A 25,175-nucleotide genomic window follows, 5' to 3' on the forward strand; every position below is an offset into this window, starting at 1 on the left:
TCCTCCATTACATATTCTTGTACAACAAATAGTTGATGAGTACTTCATATTAATATTTTAGTTATAATTTATTGATTTTCTTGTTTACTAATTTAACGTGTGACTCAATGAGAAATGCATACCTGTACACATAATCAGTTGGAAGTTTTGCATGTACTTCACTTCTGTGAGACATAACTTTGCTGGCCCCCACAGACTGCATGAATGGACTACAAATACAGTTATAAAAAGACATGAATTGAATAGCAATCATTGTCAAGTATCAACAAAATTGTATTGAATGTGCACATTTAGTTGAATCTCTAAGAACCCACTGATGGGGCTTTCCAATCTGTAATTGAGCAACTTTGCTCGTTTCTCTGAGAACAAGCTAACTGGCTTTCCAATCTGTAATTCAGCAACTTAGATTGATCATCTTTATTTATATATCAATGTTTTGAATGACTGATCAGTAATAAAAATGCATTGATGTGAAGAAGACACATTGATGTGACGGTGTTACACTTTGTTCCTCGCTTGAATGGGTAATTGTTATAAAGTCGATCATTTACTAAAATTTACCTGATTTGTCTCTTTTTTTTTTATAGGAAATTGCAACTTATTTGCTGAGCTTTGAGTATCATCAAGAATGGCTGACGACAAACCAAGTTCACAGGTGAAACATTTTTTTAAATTATGAGTTCAGATCATACCGTTTCTATGACTTTCTATAACCTGCTCCTGGCTGGACAGTTAGACAACTGTGAACCACAAGCATTCATATTACGCTTGTTGATTTTTTTCTCTTTTTTTTAATTTTTTTATTACCAGCATTTTGATGTAACATTTTGCAAATTTGGATGTAGTTTTCTTTATTTTATTTTTTTTAATTTTGAACCAAATAGTTATCATTTTTTATTTGATTTCAAAAATACGGAAAATTGATGCTGGTTTATTACTGCTCAACTGATTGAGAATTTACTGTTTTTGTAACAATTAGGTGATGCATCACCCGTTTTACTTTTAAGTATGTATGCATGTATTGTGGGATTTATGAGGATTTTACCGAACAAGTCCTTCACCTTTTTTTTCAGAACAACAGGTAGTTTCGGTAGCAATAGCATTTGTTTTAAATTACTTCACTAAGCATTGTATAATCTGATGAAGACGTTTGATTTGAAAAACAAATAAGTAAACAAAAACTAGTAAAAAAAGTGATATGAATATTTATAAATGTTGAAATGATGAGTAAGGGCTTTCATGGGATTCACAAAACATTATTGAAAAGCTGCAGCAAAATAATGTACATTGATTTGAAATTGACGTTATTTCCTCACATCTTGTGCACACATGACATGCTGAACAACACTCAGTTCTTGTAATCATGACAACCGTTATATTTGTATTGAAACATGACTCAGACTTTCATATTCTCTAACAATTTTCATATTCAGATGAATATATTATATACTTTGGTTTTTAAATAATCGCGTGTATACCTTTGTTCATAATGCAATGTTTCTTTAGTTTCTTTTCAATGTCTTAAGTATGTATTGCTGATATAACATCTCAATCAAAACTGATTAGAGATCTAGAATTGAACACTGCCCTACTTTAAGAAGCCGCATATCCTCTGCACTGATGCAAAATTTATTATCTTTGAGTTGATCAATTATTCATTTTATTCTTAATATTAAAAGCCATTTATTTATGGAAAGCTGAACTTTAATTGAAGTTTTCTTTCCTTCCATTAATAATTTAATATTCAATTATTTCTTTATGGAAATTTACGCAGATGGATATCCTACATGGTAGTTATTAATTTTCACAAACAAGACTGACATTTAAAAGTATAAAGGTTTTTGTTTTAAGAGCCTGAGCAAAACTTGCCCTGGAGAGCAATGCCATCGATAATGGCTTTCCCTAATGTTTTGTGTTCCAGGCTCTTTAGCCATGTCCTTCTCACCCCCACCCCCGCACTTCCCTCTCCAATTGACTCTCAATATTACTGCCAATCAACAAATATAGTTTTCAGTCACCTCCAAAAATAATCATTTGTTTATAATCATAATAATCATGGTCTAAATAATGGAAAGATAATCATGATTACTTGAGGCAATATTAATTATTTATGATATTGAATGGAATGGAATGGCATCAGCACCTAATTGTTATGAGCAGCGCCCCCAGTGTCAATATTTGAATAATTTGTTTAGTCTGTTGAGGGCGCTGTGGTGTGAGCAAGATTTTAATTGTTTTCAGACCTCAGAGTGGTTGTATGCTGCTGGTCAACCGAAAGAAAGTGAAGTATCGAAGAGATGGACATTGTTGGAAAAAACGAAAAGATGGAAAAACAACTCGGGAAGATCATATGAAACTAAAAGTGAATGGTGTTGAGGTAAGTCAGTCTCGCTTGAAATTGGAATGTAACAATTAAATTTTAAAAAAGTAGGTATTTTGAAAAAGATATATTACCGGTAATTATGTTTTATAGAAATATGAGTATTGTGATTACATTGATAACAAGTCAAGTTAATAGTTAGAAATACAGAAATTTGAAAAAAAAAAATTATCAGTGCTGCATCTTTAGCTCCACTATCGACTTTGTCAAGCAGAGCTTATCATATGAGTTGTTGTCCGTCATCGTCCATTGTCGTCCTCGTCAACTTTTTATGTTTTCAACTTCTTCTTGAAAACTACAATTCGTATTGCTTTGATACTTGGTGTATATGCACCTTGGGAAGACCTCTCTTAGGTTTTTTCATTTCATGTTGATATCTTCAATTCTCAAATTTTGGTGAATATTTTTGTCATTTTTGGTAAAAAGTGATATTTTCAACTTCTTGTTAAAAACTGCAAGTCTGATTGCTTTGATACTATACATATAGGTACTACAGGTAGACCTCTCTCAGATTTGGGCATTTCATGATATCTTCAATTCTTTAATTGAAAAGTGCATTGCCAACAGCGGAGCTATCTCAGGCGAGAGGCTGCTTGTTATTTCTCTAATTCTCATATGTCGTTTCAATTCTTCGGTGATCATGTGACTAATAAATTTCCAGGGTTGACACATTTAGAGCTCTGCAATGCAAAACTTTCCTTAATTTGCTGGGAATAGCATTTGAGAATTTTTTGTGTGCAAAAAGTTTTTTGGTGACTATACCTTTTCATCTAGAATTCATTATAGTGCCCGACATGTTTATATTTGAGATAATAATTGGTCAGTATTGTGTAATCACTGGATATTATGTGGTATCTTCACTGGTATTCTCTTCTTGCAACAACTAATTAGTGATTTTTTTCTTCCTTAGTGTATATATGGATTGTATGTACACTCAGCCATTGTACCAACATTTCACCGGAGATGTTACTGGTTGCTTCAGAATCCGGATACTGTCCTGGTGCATTACCTGAATGCACCTTCCCCGGACGACCCCAAGTCCAGTGCCATGACGATATGTCCATGTCCAGATAAGAAAGGATGGACAAAAGAGTCATTAATTGCTCAAATTAAACCCATGTGTAAGTGTGCAGATACAGTTTGTAAAAAAGTGCAGAAACAGTTTGTAAAAAAGTTCAGATACAGTTTGAAAAAAAGTGCAGATACAGTTTGTAAAAAAGTGCAGATACAGTTTGTAAAAAAGTGCAGATACAGTTTGAAAAAAGTGCAGATACAGTTTGTAAAAAAGTGCAGATACAGTTTGAAAAAAAGTGCAGATACAGTTTGAAAAAAGTGCAGATACAGTTTGAAAAAAAAGTGCAGATACAGTTTGAAAAAAAGTGCAGATACAGTTTGAAAAAAAGTGCAGATACAGTTTGAAAAAAAGTGCAGATACAGTTTGTAAAAAGTGCAGATACAGTTTGAAAAAAAGTGCAGATACAGTTTGAAAAAAAGTGCAGATACAGTTTGTAAAAAGTGCAGATACAGTTTGTAAAAAGTGCAGATACAGTTTGTAAAAAAGTGCAGATACAGTTTGTAAAAAAGTGCAGATACAGTTTGAAAAAAAGTGCAGATACAGTTTGTAAAAAGTGCAGATACAGTTTGAAAAAAGTGCAGATACAGTTTGTAAAAAGTGCAGATACAGTTTGTAAAAAAGTGAAGATACAGTTTGAAAAAAAGTGCAGATACAGTTTGAAAAAAAGTGCAGATACAGTTTGAAAAAAGTGTAGATAACAGTTTGAAAAAAGTGCAAATAACAGTTTGAAAAAAGTGCAGATACAGTTTGAAAAAAGTGCAGATACAGTTTGAAAAAAAGTGCAGATACAGTTTGAAAAAAAGTGCAGAAACAGTTTGAAAAAAGTGCAGATACAGTTTGAAAAAAGTGCAAATAACAGTTTGAAAAAAGTGCAAATAACAGTTTGAAAAAAGTTCAGATACAGTTTGAAAAAAGTGCAGGTACAGTTTGAAAAAAGGGCAAATAACAGTTTGAAAAAAGTGCAAATAACAGTTTGAAAAAAGTGCAGATACAGTTTGAAAAAAGTGTAGATAACAGTTTGAAAAAAGTGTAGATAACAGTTTGAAAAAAGTGTAGATAACAGTTTGAAAAAAGTGCAAATAACAGTTTGAAAACAGTTCAGATACAGTTTGAAAAAAGTGCAAATAACAGTTTGAAAAAAGTTCAGATACAGTTTGAAAAAATTGCAGATACAGTTTTTTACAGAATGTTAAACTCTGTATGTTTTGATGTTTGATGTATATTAATGTTGTAATGCACAAAAACAATACAATTCAGAGATGAAAAGAAATTCATTCATATTACCAGTACATGTACATTTTATGAAAAATAATTGTTTTCACCTTTTTCGTGCCAGTGAATTTTATGGCATGGTTTAAATGATGGTTAACTTATTTTTCACTTGTTTCTCTATTTCTTGTAGTTAATGGAGTGCAGTTACCTGTAAATGGAAGGGAAACAACTGTGGTAAGATTGCTTGAAACCAAATAGTTTAATTAGCATATTGATTAACAGTCATATACTTGTGTATGATGCATTTACATTACCTGATTTTAGTACAAATCCTTACTTATAAATTAGTTTAATTACCAATTATGTCATTTGCAGAAGAAATTCAATAAATTGAATATAAAGAGTGAAAAATAAACTAAAATTTACAAATGTACTGTTAACTTTTTGATAAATTAATACTTTTTTATTTTCAAGAAAATATTGTATTCAAACCTTGCTCTGTAATAATCAAAAATATAATATAAACTTAATATTATATACTTGCAGGATAGTGCAGTGGAAGGAATTGTGCAGAAATTTCTCGGCCCGAGTTCTTCCAAACAATCTAGTGTCTCATCGTACCCTGCATGTGTGTGCCATGGGACAACCCAGACAGTCAAGGTTGAGAAAAGGCCAACACGAAGGGCGCCGTCTAAGGCAGAGGACAAAACAAGTACAACTGCTGGTAAGTTTAAATTTAATTAAATTTTAAATGTAAAAGAAGTCAGGAATGCATGACAGATTCAACTTTTATAGTCTTGTAGTATCAATTGCCCACATAACCAGGGTTATGTCATCATATGGAAAATGGGTACATGCCTCAAGACTGCTACTATTTTGGTCATCATAGCGAAAGAATAATGTGATTGAAAATGAATCTCATCTTATTAGTGAATCATGGTCAGCCAATAATAATACAATGGTCATGTCATCTAATTAACATATTCAGTGTTTCTCTGTAATTTTATATGTATTTGTGAAACATAATCAATTCTAGCAATCAAAAATGTTGTACTTGGCCAATTTTAACTTGGTTGCCAATGACAACTAAGAAAAGTTTTTAACTTGTGCTGTGTTGTATCACTATGTAAGGTTATAGTCCTTGTGAAAATGACTAGACAAACCAGCAGATTAATATAACTGATTTGGGAAGCTGTGCTGCTAAATATTTGTTTAAATGGTCTGAATTGGGGGAATGATAATACGGGACTTGATTTGTGTTATATTATTGCAGTAGGTGGTAGTGTGTCATCTGCCAAGGGTTGAACTGTCTATAATCACATTGCAAGGGTTGTATTGACTTCCTGTGCTTCCTTTTGTCTTTCAGTGACAGGCAGTATGAGTTCCATGACATCATCAATACAGCCACTGAGTTTCACCAACATTGCATTCCCACTCCAGCAGACGATGACAACAATCCCTGTTACAACAATCACTGGCCGAGCGGTCTCCACAATACCAGTAACCACAGTAACCGGCCAGCGGATGACTACATTACCAACAACTTACAGACAGATTCAGAATACTTCGAATAAAACAGTACAGGTGTTAGTGACCTCAAGTGACTGTTTGGGAACCAGTACGAAAAGCCATCAAAATATTCAACACAGTCCGGGAATGTTAACCCTGACATGTGTTCCAACAACCACTGCACTGCCTTTAAACTCAGTGGCTACGTCCACTCCTCAGGTCGCTCATATTATAACAAACCCCGCAAATCATCAGAACATTATGCTGAATCTGCCAGGGCATCTCAAGGCTAATAATATACAGCAGCAGCAGAGGCCTGGAACTGTTGTGCTTGGGTCTAGTAATGTATTACACAATGGTTTGCCAGCAACGGTTGTTACGTCTGTACCAGTGTGTACACAGCAAAGCCCGAACCCTGTGATAATGTCTTCAGTGCCCATCAATACGGCACCATGCACTTCAACCCAGTCTTTCATAAAACATGAAGGTCATTCTTCATGTTCCGCTTGTGGGAGTCTGATCCCGCAGAACACTAGTGCGGCTATTTCTCGCCCTCACTCGAATCACGTGATGGACTCGGAAATGAGGGAAGAAACTGATGGGCAAGATGCTATGGAAAGTCTGAATAGCACAGAAAATTTGCAATCAAGTCAGTCTACAGTGACTACCAATCAGAGCACAGACATGTCAGCATTGAATAACAACTCTAGGCAGAGTACCGAATTGTCATACTTGCAAAGGACTAACCAATCAATGAGGGATATGCCCATGAGTGTGAGTGAAACCAGCCAATCACAGCACACTTCAGATGTGATGAGTATGATTAACAACTCCATCAGCCAATCAGAAGGAAAAGATCTGGAAAGTTTTGAAATGACAAATGATGAAATTCAGCAGACTCTGATGGCTAACTTGCATCAGCATTCTTCAAATCTGGTGGAAGAAAATTCACTGGACAGTTTTGATCTATTGACTTCATCAACAACGACTGGTGACATCGATTTCAATAACTTTGATGCCTTTGATATTTTAGATGGCCAGCTAGCAGACTTACTGCCAAACTTACATGAGAGCACAACTAACAATCAAACAAACCTAGGCCGGGGTAACAGCACTGTACATTCCAAAGACCCTGTAACTACTTTCCAGGTAAATCAAAATGCTTCGCAAGGACATGACAATGAGGCCTTTTCAATTGATGATGTTAACCAGGTAGAGAACTCGTACAACAATCATCCTGCCCCTGCTATCTCCATGGTAACAGAGACTGAGAATAGAAGAGAGATTGTGGAAGTGACTGATTTCTCCCCAGAATGGTCCTATCCAGAGGTTTGTTTATATTTATATTCACACATTAATTGTTAGTCCCCGTTCGGACGAAGTCCGAAAACGGGGACTTATAATTCGGTCTCCGTCCGTGTGTCTCTGCATCTGTGCGTCTGTGTATTTTGGACATGCTTTGTCCGTTTTCATTCAAACTTGGTACATAGATTATACATGTTAGGATACATTCCCATGACGATTTATTTCACAATTGGATCAAAGATGGCCGACAGGCAGCCATCTTGTTTTTTGAAAATGTCATATTTTGGACATGCTTTGTCAGTTTTCACTCAAATTTAGTACATAGATCATACATGTTAGGATATATGTCCCCGACCGTCCGTGAGTTCCTTAGTCTATCCGTCCGTCCGTCCATGTGTCTGTCCTTCCGTGCGTGCGTCAGTCTGTCCAGAGTCATATTTCAGAATCCTGTGGACTGATTCCGTTCATTCTTTGCATGTGCCTAGTACCTTATGTGGGACATATGCACATGCAGTGGTTTAGCGATTTGATTCAAAATGGCTGACTGGCAGCCATCTTGTTTTTTGAAAATGTTGTATTTTGGACATGCTTTGTCAGTTGTCATTCAAACTTGGTACATAGATTATACATGTTAGGATACATGTCCATGACGATTTATTTCGCAATTGGATCAAAGATTGTCGACTGGCAGGCATCTTTTTTTTTTTTTTATGCGGTATCTTGGTCGTGCTCTGTCAGTTTTCATTCAAATTTGGTATATACATGTACTTTATACTTGTTAGGATGCATGTCCATGACAATTTGTTTTAAAATCTGGTCAAGGATGGCCGATTGACGGCCATCTGACTTTTTGGCCTTACTACTATATTTTCACAATTTATGTACCATTTTCATTCGTATTTGGCACATACATCATACATATCAGTGTGTTTCATAATCAGATCAAAGATGGCCGAATAACGGCTGTTTTTATTTTGGCCATATTACTACTACACGGAACACGTGTTTTGATGTAAATAAACAATCTGTTGTGTATGTGACTTGGAACTCAAGTTTCAAGGACACGCTCGCGGCAACCCCTCCGCTTTAATATGACGAGCACAAAGTGAACTTTCAAAAATTTAACGGGGACTGTGTCATTTTCAATGACTTGTTTTGGTTTCAAGATTTTGTACACAATTTTAGCAGTTAAGGTCTCATACCACTAATTGAATTTCCACAGACGACAATGTTAACATATGACAAGATTGCTATATGAAAATGATGAACAAAGTTGAAAACATGGCTCAAAAATGGGAAATCAACATGCCAGTAATCAACCATATGAAAAAAACTAACATGTTGGCCAGCTCAAACTCGTGCAAATCTCAGGTAAACAAGACACACCTACTGTATTTGGATTGAAAAACACCAAAATTAGAACATCCAAATACACACGGAATAAACTCCCAGGTACACAGTCGCTAAGTAGTAAACAAAAGACCACATGTTGGTCTCACCTGAGAAAAAAATATTTAAAAAAATTTCATTGGTTATTGCAAGGCATTCAAATTGAGCTACGAGCAGCCATTGGTTGTTTAGTGGCATGAGACCTTAAAGTCCCTGTGAAATGGCTGCTATTTTCATGCCTAAAATTATCAATTGATACATAAATATTATTAATTTTTATGTTTCTAAGCATGAATTATATTTTTTAAGTGAAAAAATGTGTTTTAAACTCAGTCTACGGCAACTTTATTTTTGTGTCTTAAAACGAGGCTCTTCATTAGCTTCTCATTTGCATACAGAAATTCCCCTTGTGACGTCAGAAAGGGAAGTCGCATGGCAGCTAGCATTGCCGATACGTGTAAATAAGGCAAATTTCTTGTGCAGTTTTCTCGTCTTTGACTATATTGTCACTTATGTACTTGTTCGTCGAGGAAGAATGGACCATAATGAACACATAGTATCAATTTTTGTAGCATGGGGTTGAGTTAGATGCAAAATATGTCCGTTCTGGTGTAGCTAGTCACCGTGATCGTCACAGACACCAGCGCACGTTTGTACACTGTCGCTGGACAAAATAGAATTTGACGTCAGAATTATCTCGTTATTTAGCAGGTTACTAGGCACGTCACTACACTGTTTTATTTCATCGATCGTCTGAGTAAAACTTTCAAAATTAAAATAAAAGAGAACATATTTTGACATTCTAAACATTAGACTATAATCACTATAAAATAATTAAAAAAACGACAAATCACAGTTACTAAATAAATGACAGCCGCGTGGAAATATATTGACATTTTGTTGAAATAGGTGAACGCGTCAGGTCACGGCGAGGGCAAGTGCGTTAAAAGCAGCGTTTAATTGGATAACAAAAATAATTGAGATCGACACACATACAGATAAATTCAGAGTGGATTCGAGTTATCGTGATCCATGGCGTGATTGTCATAATTATAACATCATATTAAAACTTTATTTGGTGGAAACACATTGACCAAGCCCGAATTCTTATTTCATAAATTATTACGCAGATAAAGCTGCAAGCATGGAGGTAAAAAAGAACAGAGGTGTGAATTCGACATTCAACACCAATCACCAAACAATTCAGAAACTTTTAGCCTTCGAAAATGAAAACAGTTAGCAGTGTGTAAGGGCTGTGTAATTTCCTGTTTGTCCGACGCTTCGTTTTCGTGTCACTGTCAAAATTATTGCTACCTTTTACTTAACAGGGACTAAATGGTCTCTATAAAACGATAATCAAGATCGCAAAAAAAGTCAACTGATTTGAAACACTTGCCTAGTCGTTTTTTTTATGGACGAGGACAGTTTTTCCCCCAAAAAAGAATCTAAGTTTAAGTAATGTCGCACCTTCGGATCGATTAGAAACGTGTGAATACATACACTATGGCTATATGTTTCACTGCAACTGCCCACAACACAACATCTAAAAACTCTCTCTCAAAAAACAAAAAACAAAAAAAATAGACAAAAAACAAGAAAAAACGCCGACCGAAAAATGTATATCGTTTAAAAGTATACTGAACAACCAGTGTTATTACGGCTCAAGGGTATACTTCCTCTTTCATTTTGTCATTTGGTGGCGCACTTTCGGCGAGAGTCGTAAATCCGGAAACAGTCGACCGTTTCACGATAGGTGGGCGTGGCTACAACACGAGAAATATCCCAAATTTACTCGGATAAGAGTAATCATTTTCAGCAAAAAAACCAATTACCCTTTTCAGTGGGACACAGATCTAAAATGGGAAACGTGAGGGTGGGCATTGCACAGGCATTTTAAGGGGGCTGTACTGACACACAGCAAACATGAATCATTCAAAAACAAAAGTTTCTTAATTCACAATTTTAAAACTTCTTACTTGAATGATTTCGCTTTGTTTGTTGCCTGTTTGTTAGTTCCGCTGTCGACTTTGTCAAGTGAAGCTTATCATATGCGTGATTGTCCTTCGGCGTCCGTGTCAACTTTTTACTTTTTCGACTTCTTCTTGAAAACTGCAAGCCTGAATGCTTTGATACTTGGTGTATATGTACCTGTCTTAGATTTGTTAATTTCATGATGATATCTTCAATTCTCTAATTTTGGTGAATATTTTTGTCATTTTGCTAAAAAGTGATATTTTCCACTTCTTGTTAAAAATCGCAAGTCTGATTGTTTTGATATTACATATATAAGTACTACATGTAGACCTCTCTCAGATTTGTTCACTTTGTGATGATATCTTCAATTCTCTAATTTTGGTGAATATATTTGTGATTTTTGGTAAAAAGTGATATTTTCGACTTCTTGTTGAAAACAATAAGTCTGATTGCTTTGATACTATACATCTTGGTACCTCAGGTAGACCTCACTCAGATTTGTTCATTTTCTAATGATATCTTCTGTTCTTTAATTGAAATGTGCATTGCTAACAGCGGAGCTATCTCAGCTGAGAGGCTGCATGTTATAGTGTGTGTACAGTGTTTTATGTTCTTTCTTGTCTATTTTTTGGGTCGTTCTCTTTTGCGATTTTGTTGCATGCAATTAATTTTAAACAATTTCATCACAAATCGAATAACTTATGTTTCCTGCAAGTCAGTTTCAATGATCAGTAAATCAATTTGATGTTGAATAATTTGTGTTTTGCCTGTTCTCCTCTTTCAAATAGAAATAAGCTTTAATTTCTTCTCTAGAGAGCAGTGTTCATGCTTATTAGTGTGTACTTGTTCTACTTGAGGGCAGTATTATGAGATTATGACATGCTGTTTAAACACACACATCTTGATGACATGTTGCATATATCGGTTATAGTGTGAAATACCACAAAACATCTCTACTGTGAATAATATGAACCATTGTTATGTGATAATTTTGTATATTTGTGGAGGGGGTGCTTTCTGTACTAGAGGGCAGTAATCATCCATATTGTGTATTTGCTTCTCTAGAGGGCAGTGTTCATAAAATTCTGCTTGTTGGAATACTTTTTCCATGAGAGAACTCTGTTCATGCTTGTTAAGGTGTACTTTCTCTACAAGATTACAGTGTTCTTTCATATTAAAACGAGGAGTCGTCACCTGTGCATGCGGCAGATGGCCATAGTGTGTCACTGTTTACAAACAAGCATTTACCCATGAGCTTTTGCGTTTATAGCGTATGTTGTCATCATCGCTTGAGATTCAATTCCTGTGTGTGCGCCGGTGACAACCCTCTCTCTTTAAGGTGTACTTTCTCTTTTTTATGCATATGCATATTAAGTTGTACTTTCTCCCCTAGAGGGCAGTGTTCATGTATATTTGTTGATTTCTATAATAGGGTGGTATCAAAGTTCTTGTGACTGGTCCATGGAATACATCATCATCGGTATATACATGTGTTTTTGATGGATTCAGCGTACCTGCAGCGTTAATTCAAAATGGCGTCCTAAGATGTTATTGTCCAGGTATGTAGTAACCGTACCAGATGAGTGTGTGGCACCATTTCCATTGTGGCATTAATGTCAATCACAGGAAAATACTTGTACTATTCAATTCAGTATATTTAAATAATTTTTTTGATGAATAAATATATGTGTGGTCCAAATTATCTTTTATGTACAGATGATTGAAAGCACACTGGCACTATTAATACTAATTTCATCTATTCAAACATGTCAAAAAACATTCAAAGTTTTACACATTTTCTCTATTGCTGTATTTGTCGCAAAAAACGATCGCATTATTCCATTCATTTTTAATTGTAATAAAATTTAATCAAAATGCACCAGATATAGGTCGCAGATGAACAAGATTTACATTAATCAAAATGAAATAAGCATGCATTCAGAGAAGCAATATCAACTTTTGCTCAGATCAGAGTGTACAAGAAAAGCGACATTACCAAGGTTTATATCAAATTATGATTTACATGCTCCCGAACCATCACTGCGTCCATTTCAACCAGATAAAAACTTGCATTTGTACTCAACAACATATTGAATTGTTAGTAGAGCATCGTAGGTTGTAGCAAAATCATCATAAATCTGGTGCATTGATGACGACTTTAAATTAGTTCCGCTGTCCACAGCCTACCCAATGTGTCCATGGTTTTATCATCCTGTAAACCACATAGCACAAAAAAATGCTTTTGTAGAAAAGAAGTTCAACAATTTAATTTCTTTCATGATCTTGTTCATCTAGTTTTCCTTTACTTTTCCTTCTGATGATACAATAAATGGAGTCTTCCCTCTGTAAACATGGTAACAATAAAGATGATGTCACGTTTTTCCTATTAGCACATGAGACTGGCCTCATACCTCTAGAAGTGTCTCAGAATGGGAGAATTATTTCTGGGACTGTTATGTTTGAGTATAAAGCTAGAAGTATGCCCCAGCGTTCGTCTACTCAACAAGAATGGTTGTCCTTGGATGGTAAGCTTTCAAACAATGTGATCTTTGACTTAGTGAAATGAAAGAGTTATTGGCAATTAGCATTTTCCTGTAATTTTTACTGAATTTACTGTTAATATCATAACAAATTTAATCTGAATATGCATGATAATTTCAAAATGGGGGGGGGGGGGGGTAATTCCGTCACTGATGGAGGATGGGTAATTGAGACAGAGAGGAGGAGAGGTATTCCATCACCAGTGGGTGGATGTATCATCAAATATGATGTCTTGATTATAATCTCGCTTTAATCTTCACAACCCAGAAAACCAGTTCAAGATGGCAATACTGGAAAGACTCGAGCAGATAGAGAACCGAATGTCTAACAAAGAATCAAACGAAGAAAATCATGTATGTATGTCTAGAATAAATATGAAATCATTTCAATATGGCAGCACCATGCCTATTAGACTTATATATATTCTGAAAGCTTGTTAATTTACCAATATTTGTGTGGTCGTAGAGCTGTACAGGAGCGTTTATTGTGTATGGGCATCGTTAATTATGTTTAGCATCATTACTGGTGTATTTTTGACAGAAACCTGGCTCAATATCTTTCATTTTCTAGATAGTGTTTATTGAACATGATATATCTTGCTTGCATGAGGCTAGGATAGCAATAACATTTATGCTGCACAAAACCTAAAACTTTTCACCACCAGAATTTCTCACTCAAATTTTTCTGCGCTTTTTGCTTATATATTCTTTAATATTTCTGGGAATTTTCAGTTTCTATTCAAACAATTTTGGCTATTTTTGTCCCTATCTTCTGAAGGAAAATGCACATGTGTACTATAAATGGGACTATTTTGTGGAAATTGTGATAAAAAGAAGGAAGTGGTGGTGAAAAGGTTAATTAACATAACATTGTTTTACAGGATGTACGAGCACCAGGTCAGCTGTCGTTTGAGGACAGATTGGTCCAAATCTGTGAGAGTCTGATGAGCAGGAAGTGGGCGGGTGAGCATCAACTTCATGTGTTGAGCTCTCCGTCTCGTGGGATGACGTTACTGCATCTTGCTGCAGCCTTGGGATACAGTAACCTGATAAGTAGGTTGATTCACTGGAGGTAAGGATAAAAAGTGATGGACAGCTGTGGGTGTTCATGCCATGGGTGATATCTGGTGTTCTATAATAGCGTGTACATTTGGTTCTATTCGACAATGTTTCGCTCTATAGTTCAGTTGACTGAAGATTGTCTAACATATATATTGCACACCATTGGTGCTGTGGGCCACTATTGTCTCATATTGCTATTGTAGAAGGAGATTCTTTAAGTATAAAATCAAATATTGTATCAGTTACTATCGTCTATTTTAGGAATTATGTGTCGAACACACTAAACTAGCATAAATAATTACAAATTCAGACTCTACATGTGTGTCTTGGATAGGCCCGAACCGATCGCATTCAAACTCAAACACATACATCTTTGGTAATTGATGCATGTGCATTCATTTTTGTGATCTGCTTCAAGATGGCTGAATGGTGGCCATTTTAATGCTAAAATGACTTGTTTACATAGATACAACTCATTTGTCATAGATTAGTCAAGCTCTACTTTTTAACAGATTAATTTTCACTTGTTTTTGCAGAACTGAATCATCTAGTTTGGTGTTAGAAATTGAAGTAGATCCTCGGAATGTTGACCACTTCTCCTGTACTCCGTTGGTAAGTGATAATATAAGTAAAATATTCTCCAACAGTTTTCATTGGATTTTCTCTACTAAATACACATATTTCCCAACTAAAATTGATTTCAGGATTGCTATCTCTTGTGTTGATATGCTACTCTCTTGTGTTGATGTGCTATTCTCTTGTGTTGATATGCTACTCTCTTGTGTTGATGTGCTACTCTCTTGTGTTGATGTGCTATTCTCTTGTGTTGATATGCTACTCTCTTGCATTGATGTGCTACTCTCTTGTGTTGATATGCTACTCTCTTGTGTTGATGTGCTATTCTCTTGTGTTGATATGCTACTCTCTTGTGTTGATGTGCTACTCTCTTGTGTTGATGTGCTATTCTCTTGTGTTGATATGCTACTCTCTTGTGTTGATATGCTACTCTCTTGTGTTGATATGCTACTCTCTTGCATTGATGTGCTACTCTCTTGCATTGATGTGCTACTCTCTTGTGTTGATGTGCTACTCTCTTGTGTTGATATGCTACTCTCTTGTGTTGATATGCTACTGTCTGTGTTAACATGCTACTCTGGTGTTGATATGCTACTCTATTGTGTTGATATGCTACTCTCTTGCATTGATGTGCTACTCTCTTGCATTGATGTGCTACTCTCTTGCATTGATATGCTACTCTCTTGCATTGATGTGCTACTCTCTTGCATTGATGTGCTACTCTCTTGCATTGATGTGCTACTCTCTTGTGTTGATATGCTACTGTCTGTGTTAACATGCTACTCTGGTGTTGATATGCTACTCTATTGTGTTGATATGCTACTCTCTTGCATTGATGTGCTACTCTCTTGCATTGATGTGCTACTCTCTTGCATTGATGTGCTACTCTCTTGTGTTGATATGCTACTCTCTTGTGTTGATATGCTACTCTCTTGTGTTGATGTGCTACTCTCTTGCATTGATGTGCTACTCTCTTGTGTTGATATGCTACTCTCTTGCATTGATATGCTACTCTCTTGTGTTGATATGCTACTCTCTTGTGTTGATATGCTACTCTCTTGCATTGATGTGCTACTCTCTTGCATTGATGTGCTACTCTCTTGTGTTGATGTGCTACTCTCTTGTGTTGATATGCTACTCTCTTGTGTTGATATGCTACTCTCTTGTGTTGATATGCTACTGTCTGTGTTAACATGCTACTCTGGTGTTGATATGCTACTCTATTGTGTTGATATGCTACTCTCTTGCATTGATGTGCTACTCTCTTGCATTGATGTGCTACTCTCTTGCATTGATATGCTACTCTCTTGCATTGATGTGCTACTCTCTTGCATTGATGTGCTACTCTCTTGTATTGATGTGCTACTCTCTTGTGTTGATATGCTACTGTCTGTGTTAACATGCTACTCTGGTGTTGATATGCTACTCTATTGTGTTGATATGCTACTCTCTTGCATTGATGTGCTACTCTCTTGCATTGATGTGCTACTCTCTTGCATTGATGTGCTACTCTCTTGTGTTGATGTGCTACTCTCTTGTGTTGATATGCTACTCTCTTGTGTTGATATGCTACTCTCTTGTGTTGATGTGCTACTCTCTTGTGTTGATGTGCTACTCTCTTGCATTGATGTGCTACTCTCTTGCATTGATGTGCTACTCTCTTGCATTGATGTGCTACTCTCTTGTGTTGATATGCTACTCTCTTGTGTTGATATGCTACTCTCTTGTGTTGATATGCTACTCTCTTGTGTTGATGTGCTACTCTCTTGCGTTGATGTGCTACTCTCTTGCATTGATGTGCTACTCTCTTGCATTGATATGCTACTCTCTTGCATTGATGTGCTACTCTCTTGTGTTGATATGCTACTCTCTTGTGTTGATATGCTACTCTCTTGTGTTGATGTGCTACTCTCTTGTGTTGATGTGCTACTCTCTTGTGTTGATGTGCTACTCTCTTGTGTTGATGTGCTACTCTCTTGCATTGATGTGCTACTCTCTTGCATTGATGTGCTACTCTCTTGCATTGATGTGCTACTCTCTTGCATTGATGTGCTACTCTCTTGCATTGATGTGCTACTCTCTTGCATTGATGTGCTACTCTCTTGCATTGATGTGCTACTCTCTTGTGTTGATGTGCTACTCTCTTGTGTTGATATGCTACTCTCTTGTGTTGATGTGCTACTCTCTTGTGTTGATGTGCTACTCTCTTGTGTTGATGTGCTACTCTCTTGCATTGATATGCTACTCTCTTGCATTGATGTGCTACTCTCTTGTGTTGATATGCTACTATCTTGTGTTGATGTGCTACTCTCTTGCATTGATGTGCTACTCTCTTGCATTGATGTGCTACTCTATTGCATTGATATGCTACTCTCTTGCATTGATGTGCTACTCTGGTGTTGATATGCTACTCTCTTGCATTGATATGCTACTCTCTTGCATTGATGTGCTACTCTCTTGCATTGATGTGCTACTCTCTTGCATTGATGTGCTACTCTCTTGCATTGATGTGCTACTCTCTTGTATTGATGTGCTACTCTCTTGCATTGATGTGCTACTCTCTTGTGTTGATGTGCTACTCTCTTGTGTTGATATGCTACTCTCTTGTGTTGATGTGCTACTCTCTTGTGTTGATGTGCTACTCTCTTGCATTGATGTGCTACTCTCTTGCATTGATGTGCTACTCTCTTGTGTTGATGTGCTACTCTCTTGTGTTGATATGCTACTGTCTGTGTTAACATGCTACTCTGGTGTTGATATGCTACTCTATTGTGTTGATATGCTACTCTCTTGCATTGATGTGCTACTCTCTTGCATTGATGTGCTACTCTCTTGCATTGATGTGCTACTCTCTTGTGTTGATATGCTACTCTCTTGTGTTGATATGCTACTCTCTTGTGTTGATATGCTACTCTCTTGTGTTGATGTGCTACTCTCTTGTGTTGATATGCTACTCTCTTGTGTTGATATGCTACTCTCTTGTGTTGATGTGCTACTCTCTTGCATTGATGTGCTACTCTCTTGCATTGATATGCTACTCTCTTGCATTGATGTGCTACTCTCTTGTGTTGATGTGCTACTCTCTTGTGTTGATGTGCTACTCTCTTGTGTTGATATGCTACTCTCTTGTGTTGATGTGCTACTCTCTTGCATTGATGTGCTACTCTATTGCATTGATGTGCTACTCTATTGCATTGATATGCTACTCTCTTGCATTGATGTGCTACTCTCTTGCATTGATATGCTACTCTCTTTAATTGATGTGCTACTCTCTTGCATTGATGTGCTACTCTCTTGCATTGATGTGCTACTCTCTTGCATTGATATGCTACTCTCTTGCATTGATGTGCTACTCTCTTGCATTGATGTGCTACTCTCTTGCATTGATGTGCTACTCTCTTGTGTTGATATGCTACTCTCTTGTGTTGATATGCTACTCTCTTGTGTTGATGTGCTACTCTCTTGTGTTGATGTGCTACTCTCTTGCATTGATGTGCTACTCTCTTGCATTGATGTGCTACTCTCTTGTGTTGATGTGCTACTCTCTTGTGTTGATATGCTACTGTCTGTGTTAACATGCTACTCTGGTGTTGATATGCTACTCTATTGTGTTGATATGCTACTCTCTTGCATTGATGTGCTACTCTCTTGCATTGATGTGCTACTCTCTTGCATCGTTGTGCTACTCTCTTGTGTTGATATGCTACTCTCTTGCGTTGATGTGCTACTCTCTTGCATTGATGTGCTACTCTCTTGCGTTGATGTGCTACTCTCTTGTGTTGATATGCTACTCTCTTGTGTTGATATGCTACTCTCTTGTGTTGATATGCTACTCTCTTGTGTTGATATGCTACTTTCTTGTGTTGATGTGCTACTCTCTTGTGTTGATGTGCTACTCTCTTGTGTTGATATGCTACTCTCTTGTGTTGATATGCTACTCTCTTGTGTTGATGTGCTACTCTCTTGTGTTGATGTGCTACTCTCTTGTGTTGATGTGCTACTCTCTTGTGTTGATGTGCTACTCTCTTGTGTTGATGTGCTACTCTCTTGTGTTGATATGCTACTCTCTTGTGTTGATGTGCTACTCTCTTGTGTTGATGTGCTACTCTCTTGTGTTGATGTGCTACTCTCTTGTGTTGATGTGCTACTCTCTTGTGTTGATGTGCTACTCTCTTGTGTTGATGTGCTACTCTCTTGTGTTGATGTGCTACTCTCTTGTGTTGATGTGCTACTCTCTTGTGTTGATGTGCTACTCTCTTGTGTTGATGTGCTACTTTCTTGTGTTGATGTGCTACTCTCTTGTGTTGATGTGCTACTCTCTTGTGTTGATATGCTACTCTCTTGTGTTGATATGCTACTCTCTTGTGTTGATGTGCTACTCTCTTGTGTTGATGTGCTACTCTCTTGTGTTGATGTGCTACTCTCTTGTGTTGATGTGCTACTCTCTTGTGTTGATGTGCTACTCTCTTGTGTTGATGTGCTACTCTCTTGTGTTGATGTGCTACTCTCTTGTGTTGATGTGCTACTCTCTTGTGTTGATATGCTACTCTCTTGTGTTGATGTGCTACTCTCTTGTGTTGATGTGCTACTCTCTTGTGTTGATATGCTACTCTCTTGTGTTGATGTGCTACTCTTGTGTTGATGTGCTACTCTCTTGTGTTGATGTGCTACTCTCTTGTGTTGATGTGCTACTCTCTTGCATTGATGTGCTACTCTCTTGTGTTGATGTGCTACTCTCTTGTGTTGATAAGCTACTCTCTTGTGTTGATGTGCTACTCTCTTGTGTTGATATGCTACTATCTTGTGTTGATATGCTACTCTCTTGCATTGATGTGCTACTCTCTTGCATTGATGTGCTACTCTCTTGTGTTGATATGCTACTCTCTTGTGTTGATGTGCTACTCTCTTGTGTTGATATGCTACTCTCTTGTGTTGATAAGCTACTCTCTTGTGTTGATGTGCTACTCTCTTGTGTTGATGTGCTACTCTCTTGTGTTGATGTGCTACTCTCTTGTGTTGATATGCTACTCTCTTGCATTGATGTGCTACTCTCTTGTGTTGATGTGCTACTCTCTTGTGTTGATATGCTACTCTCTTGCATTGATGTGCTACTCTCTTGTGTTGATGTGCTACTCTCTTGTGTTGATGTGCTACTCTCTTGCATTGATGTGCTACTCTCTTGTGTTGATGTGCTACTCTCTTGTGTTGATATGCTACTATCTTGTGTTGATGTGCTACTCTCTTGCGTTGATGTGCTACTCTCTTGTGTTGATGTGCTACTCTCTTGCGTTGATGTGCTACTCTCTTGTGTTGATAAGCTACTCTCTTGTGTTGATGTGCTACTCTCTTGTGTTGATATGCTACTATCTTGTGTTGATATGCTACTCTCTTGCATTGATGTGCTACTCTCTTGTGTTGATGTGCTACTCTCTTGTGTTGATGTGCTACTCTCTTGTGTTGATGTGCTACTCTCTTGCATTGATGTGCTACTCTCTTGTGTTGATGTGCTACTCTCTTGTGTTGATATGCTACTATCTTGTGTTGATGTGCTACTCTCTTGCGTTGATGTGCTACTCTCTTGTGTTGATGTGCTACTCTCTTGCGTTGATGTGCTACTCTCTTGTGTTGATAAGCTACTCTCTTGTGTTGATGTGCTACTCTCTTGTGTTGATATGCTACTATCTTGTGTTGATATGCTACTCTCTTGCATTGATGTGCTACTCTCTTGTGTTGATATGCTACTTTTGTGTTGATATGCTACTCTCTTGTATTGATGTGCTGCTCTCTTGTGTTGCTATGCTACTCTTGTGTTGCTATGCTACTGTCTTGCGTTGACATGCTACTCTCATAACAAGAATTATATTGCTGTCTGTTTTCTAAGAAAAAAAATGCCACAAAAAGCTTTTAGTTGCTTGAATGCATGAATTGTGGTTGAATAGAAGAAATACATCTTCCAGTTTACGATTACACCAATATGTGATTTTCCATTCACCTACGAGATCTTGTGTAATGCGTGAAAGACGCTGATCAAACGTATGCCGCTAAAATCGAATGATTTGATTTTGAGCTTGAATTTCTCCTTTTTCCAGTTCAATGTTGAAATTACTATCTCTCAGAGTGGAATATGGCATTGAGATATCATAACTTCTTCAAAATTGATCATTGTCAAATGTAGTGAGTGTGTATGTTTTGACACCCCTATGATGCTGTGACATTTGTTCTGCTTTTATGTTTCATTTCACACATAAAATTTTCAAAATCTTATTCGGGAAAACAGATGAGAGTGAATCCATAATGATATGTCTCAATATCTTCAAAGTTTCCCCCTTACTGAACACAAGTATGGTTTTTTTCAGATGTGGGCATGCGCCTTGGGGCATTGCGAGACGGCACTTCTTCTTTATCAGTGGAACTCACACGCTTTATCCATCTCTGATTCTATTGGTCGAATTCCTATCCAAGTTTCCAAGTCACGAGGACATGTGCTTTTATCTGAACATCTTGAAAGTTTGCAGAAAGAAAGATTGGATTCCGTTTCCATGGGAACAGTTAATCAGATGAAAACACCCATATTCTCAGTGGAGGACAGATCAAGTGATGTTCCATCTGATTTCTCTATGTCACCTTTCACCTCCATGACCTATGACCGCTCCCCACAGACACTCTCACCTCAGTCAAGTCCACGAGGGTCCTGGTCACCTAAATCTCAACCGTCCACTAGTCCTTTATCAACAAGTCCATTGCCAAATAGAAACCGATCTCTTTCATGCAGTAACCTAACTGGACAGCAAAACTCTCTCAAAAGTACACCTGCAGGCTCAAATGGTTTTGATTTATCGACACAGCCATTGAGTGTATCTGTCGACAATTCGGTCAATTTCAAAGTTCCATTTGGAGGAAATACCCAAGATCAAACTCAAATGTCTGATTGCCCATTCCCAATTCCAATGCAAATTGATGAAGATGTAAGTACACAAGTCACTATGGAAACAGAGCTACCAGCAACTTCTCGATTTTCCTCATCTTATATTGCTGCTCAGTGGAGCCGTCAGCGATCGCAGTCAATGCCAGAAAGTTCTCAAAAAGAACAATACTTGATGTTAGCTGAGAAAATTATTGATGCACTTCCAGCGAGAATCAAAACAGACAATACTGGAGCAGATAATTATTCGTCTTCTCCGTCAACCAGGCTGGATGACAACGAAAATTCTTTTTCGCTAACAAATGCTGCTTATAGAACATTTTGCAGTGAGTTGAACTCACCATCTGGTACGTTGAGTTCTGATTCTTCATGTTTGCAGAGCCCATCAAGCCTACAGCTAGATGATGATGACGATGACGATGATGTATCCTATCAGACAACGGCACAGTTTTGTGAGTTTTTACAAGGTGGTAGAGGCATGGAGAAAGATTTGTCACAATTGACATTGTCGGGTATGTATTAGCTATATCTTGAATTAGATTAGCTACACATTGAATAATGAATAAACAAGTTAGCTAGATTAGCTAATCTTGAATTACTTTAGCTAAACATTGAATAGTAAATATATAAGTTAGATTAGCTACATCTGTAATAGTAAATATATAAGTTTAATAGATAGATTACCTACACTTTGAATTATTGAATATACAAGTTAGCAAGATTATCTATGTCTTGAATTATTGAGTATACAAATTCGCTAGATTAGCTAATCTTGAATTACTTTAGCTACACATTGAATAGTAAATATATAAGTTAGATAGATTACCTACACCTTGAATTATTGAATATACAAATTAGCTAAATTATCTATGTCTTGAATTATTGAGTATACAAGTTAGCTGGATTAGCTCATCTTGAATTACTTTAGCTACACATTGAATATTAAATATATAAGTTAGCTAGATTAGCTACATCTTGTATTATTGAGTATACAAGTTAGCTAAACTATCTATTTCTTGAATTGAATAAATCAAGTTAGCTATATTAGCTAATCTTGAATTACTTTAGCTACACATTGAATAGTAAATATATAAGTTAGATTAGCGACATCTTTAATAGTAAATATATAAGTTAGATAGATTACCTACACCTTGAATTATTGAATATACAAATTAGCTAAATTATCTATGTCTTGAATTATTGAGTATACAAGTTAGCTAGATTAGCTACATCTTGAATTAGTTAGCTAGATTAACCTTGACTGTGTATTCAATAATTTATTGCCTTATTATCTATGTATTGATTTAACAACGGATAAATTTGCTCATTGCTAAAAATAAAAAATTACAAAAATTTCAGCAGCAAGAAATTATTGGCTCATATAAATGATAAATAAGTTTTTCTGAAGTGCTAATATCTCCAAATTAGTCTAGCTACTGTTTATTCTAATAACTTTATAACTAGTACTATTAATATTGTTTCTTTCAGACTATGAACAACGTCAGTTATACCAGGCTGCAAAAACTATCCAGAATGCATTCAGGCAATATAGGGTAAGTTGAAAACTTAAAATTTTAATACTGTAAAATACTTTATTTTAGCTGGAATTAATTTTCGCTGAAAAGACTTTTTGGGTGTTTTGGATGGATTTTATGTACACTGATTTTTGATGTGTTGAATGTAAAATAAAGGAAAAAAAGGTATATTTGCTGGATTTTATTTTCACTGAATCATTCCTTCGGCGAAAATAGCAACAATTAATTCAAAGCGAAAATAAAGTATTTTACAGTAGTTGAGTCCTTCTAAGAATTTTTCTTTGAAAAGCTGTGAATATAAAGAATCAACTTTTTTTACATGATACTTTGGATTATTTCTAAGAAAATGCATTTTATTTTAACTGTACTGTATGTATGGCATTTTTTAACCTAAAAGTTAACAGTATTAATTTCAGGAGTAATGATCTCTTCCATGTTCCTTTAAGCAGAGTAAAATAGTACAAAGCAGGGCTTCCTAATTCATTTAGCTTGACTTTTTAATGAGTTTATGGTTAAAAGTATAGATATGTTTAGCGATTTAAGAAGACTTTTGTAACTATTCTGAATGTAAATGTTGGATCTGGTTTATTTCAACTTATTTATATATACAATGTTGTTATTCTTTGTTTGCTGTTATCTCATCTATAAGGACACTGTTGGTTGGTAAATAAATTAGTCAATTCTGTTTATAGTGGTAATCATTAATAATTAATGAAAATGTCAATAAAAATGAAGGATAATGTTTGTGTTCTACAATTTCAGGGTCGACAAAGACAAAAACAACAAGAACTGGAAGCAGCTGTGATTATTCAAAGTTATTACCGAAGATACAAACAGGTATCTATTCTTCTACAGTGACACCTGTCTAAACTGAACACAGTGACACCTCTTTAAACTGAACACAGTGAAACTTTTCTAAACCCAACACGGTGACACCTCTCTAATCTGAACACAGTGACACCTGCCTAAACTGAACACTGGTAGTTACTGGTTAAGGATTGTCAGTGGCCGACTATTGACAGTGGTCACCTATTGACAGTTGCATTTAATTCATGGATTTTTTTTTCTAACCATAGTATCTTTTGTACAAAAAGATGACGCAAGCAGCCGTTTTGATCCAGAGTCGTTTTCGAAGTTACCATGAGTACAAGCAGTTCAAAAGAAGTCGACAGGCAGCCATGTTGATTCAGAATCGATATCGAAGCTATCGTGAACATGAGAGATTTAAGAAAAGTCGAGATGCTGCAATGCTATCACATCCTCAGTCACAAAGGTTTGGCATTCCCCTAACTCCCTCAATTATTTATTGTTTTGTGTTCCCTTAACTTCCTAAATATTTCATCTGTTCATGTACTCCCTTAACTCCCTCAATAATTTATGTCCATGTGTTCCCTTAACTTCCTCAATAATTTATGTCCATGTGCTTCCTTAACATCCTTGATAATTTATGTATGTTAGTTCCCCTAACTCCCTCAATTATTTATCGTTTTGTGTTCCCTTAACTTCCAAAATATTTCATCTGTTCATGTTCTCCCTTAACTCCCTCAATAATTTATGTCCATGTGTTCCCTTAACTTCCTCAATAATTTATGTCCATGTGCTTCCTTAACATCCTTGATAATTTATGTATGTTAGTTCCCCTAACTCATTGTTTATCTGTCATTGCTCCCCTAACTCATCATCTATTCTTTTGTTT

At 36.3% G+C, this 25,175-nt stretch overlaps 1 protein-coding gene across 1 annotated transcript in view; it reads left to right on the top strand.

Moving 5' to 3' along the window:
* Positions 1 to 25,175, top strand: part of LOC102805423 (calmodulin-binding transcription activator 2-like) — an 88,407-nt gene that overhangs the window by 56,431 nt on the left and 6,801 nt on the right. Inside the window, exons 3-17 of the mRNA XM_085490492.1 lie at positions 588 to 655; positions 2,242 to 2,377; positions 3,291 to 3,501; positions 4,858 to 4,901; positions 5,214 to 5,391; positions 6,034 to 7,505; positions 12,277 to 12,403; positions 13,235 to 13,369; positions 13,653 to 13,738; positions 14,266 to 14,456; positions 14,983 to 15,058; positions 21,379 to 22,456; positions 23,433 to 23,497; positions 24,242 to 24,316; positions 24,556 to 24,752. Coding sequence (XP_085346618.1) covers positions 588 to 655; positions 2,242 to 2,377; positions 3,291 to 3,501; positions 4,858 to 4,901; positions 5,214 to 5,391; positions 6,034 to 7,505; positions 12,277 to 12,403; positions 13,235 to 13,369; positions 13,653 to 13,738; positions 14,266 to 14,456; positions 14,983 to 15,058; positions 21,379 to 22,456; positions 23,433 to 23,497; positions 24,242 to 24,316; positions 24,556 to 24,752 — 4,139 coding nt within the window. The remainder of the gene's footprint in view (positions 1 to 587; positions 656 to 2,241; positions 2,378 to 3,290; positions 3,502 to 4,857; positions 4,902 to 5,213; positions 5,392 to 6,033; positions 7,506 to 12,276; positions 12,404 to 13,234; positions 13,370 to 13,652; positions 13,739 to 14,265; positions 14,457 to 14,982; positions 15,059 to 21,378; positions 22,457 to 23,432; positions 23,498 to 24,241; positions 24,317 to 24,555; positions 24,753 to 25,175) is intronic.

This window comes from Saccoglossus kowalevskii, chromosome 15 (genome assembly GCF_978046115.1).
Source record: "Saccoglossus kowalevskii chromosome 15, keSacKowa6.1, whole genome shotgun sequence".
Lineage (NCBI taxonomy): Eukaryota > Metazoa > Hemichordata > Enteropneusta > Harrimaniidae > Saccoglossus > Saccoglossus kowalevskii.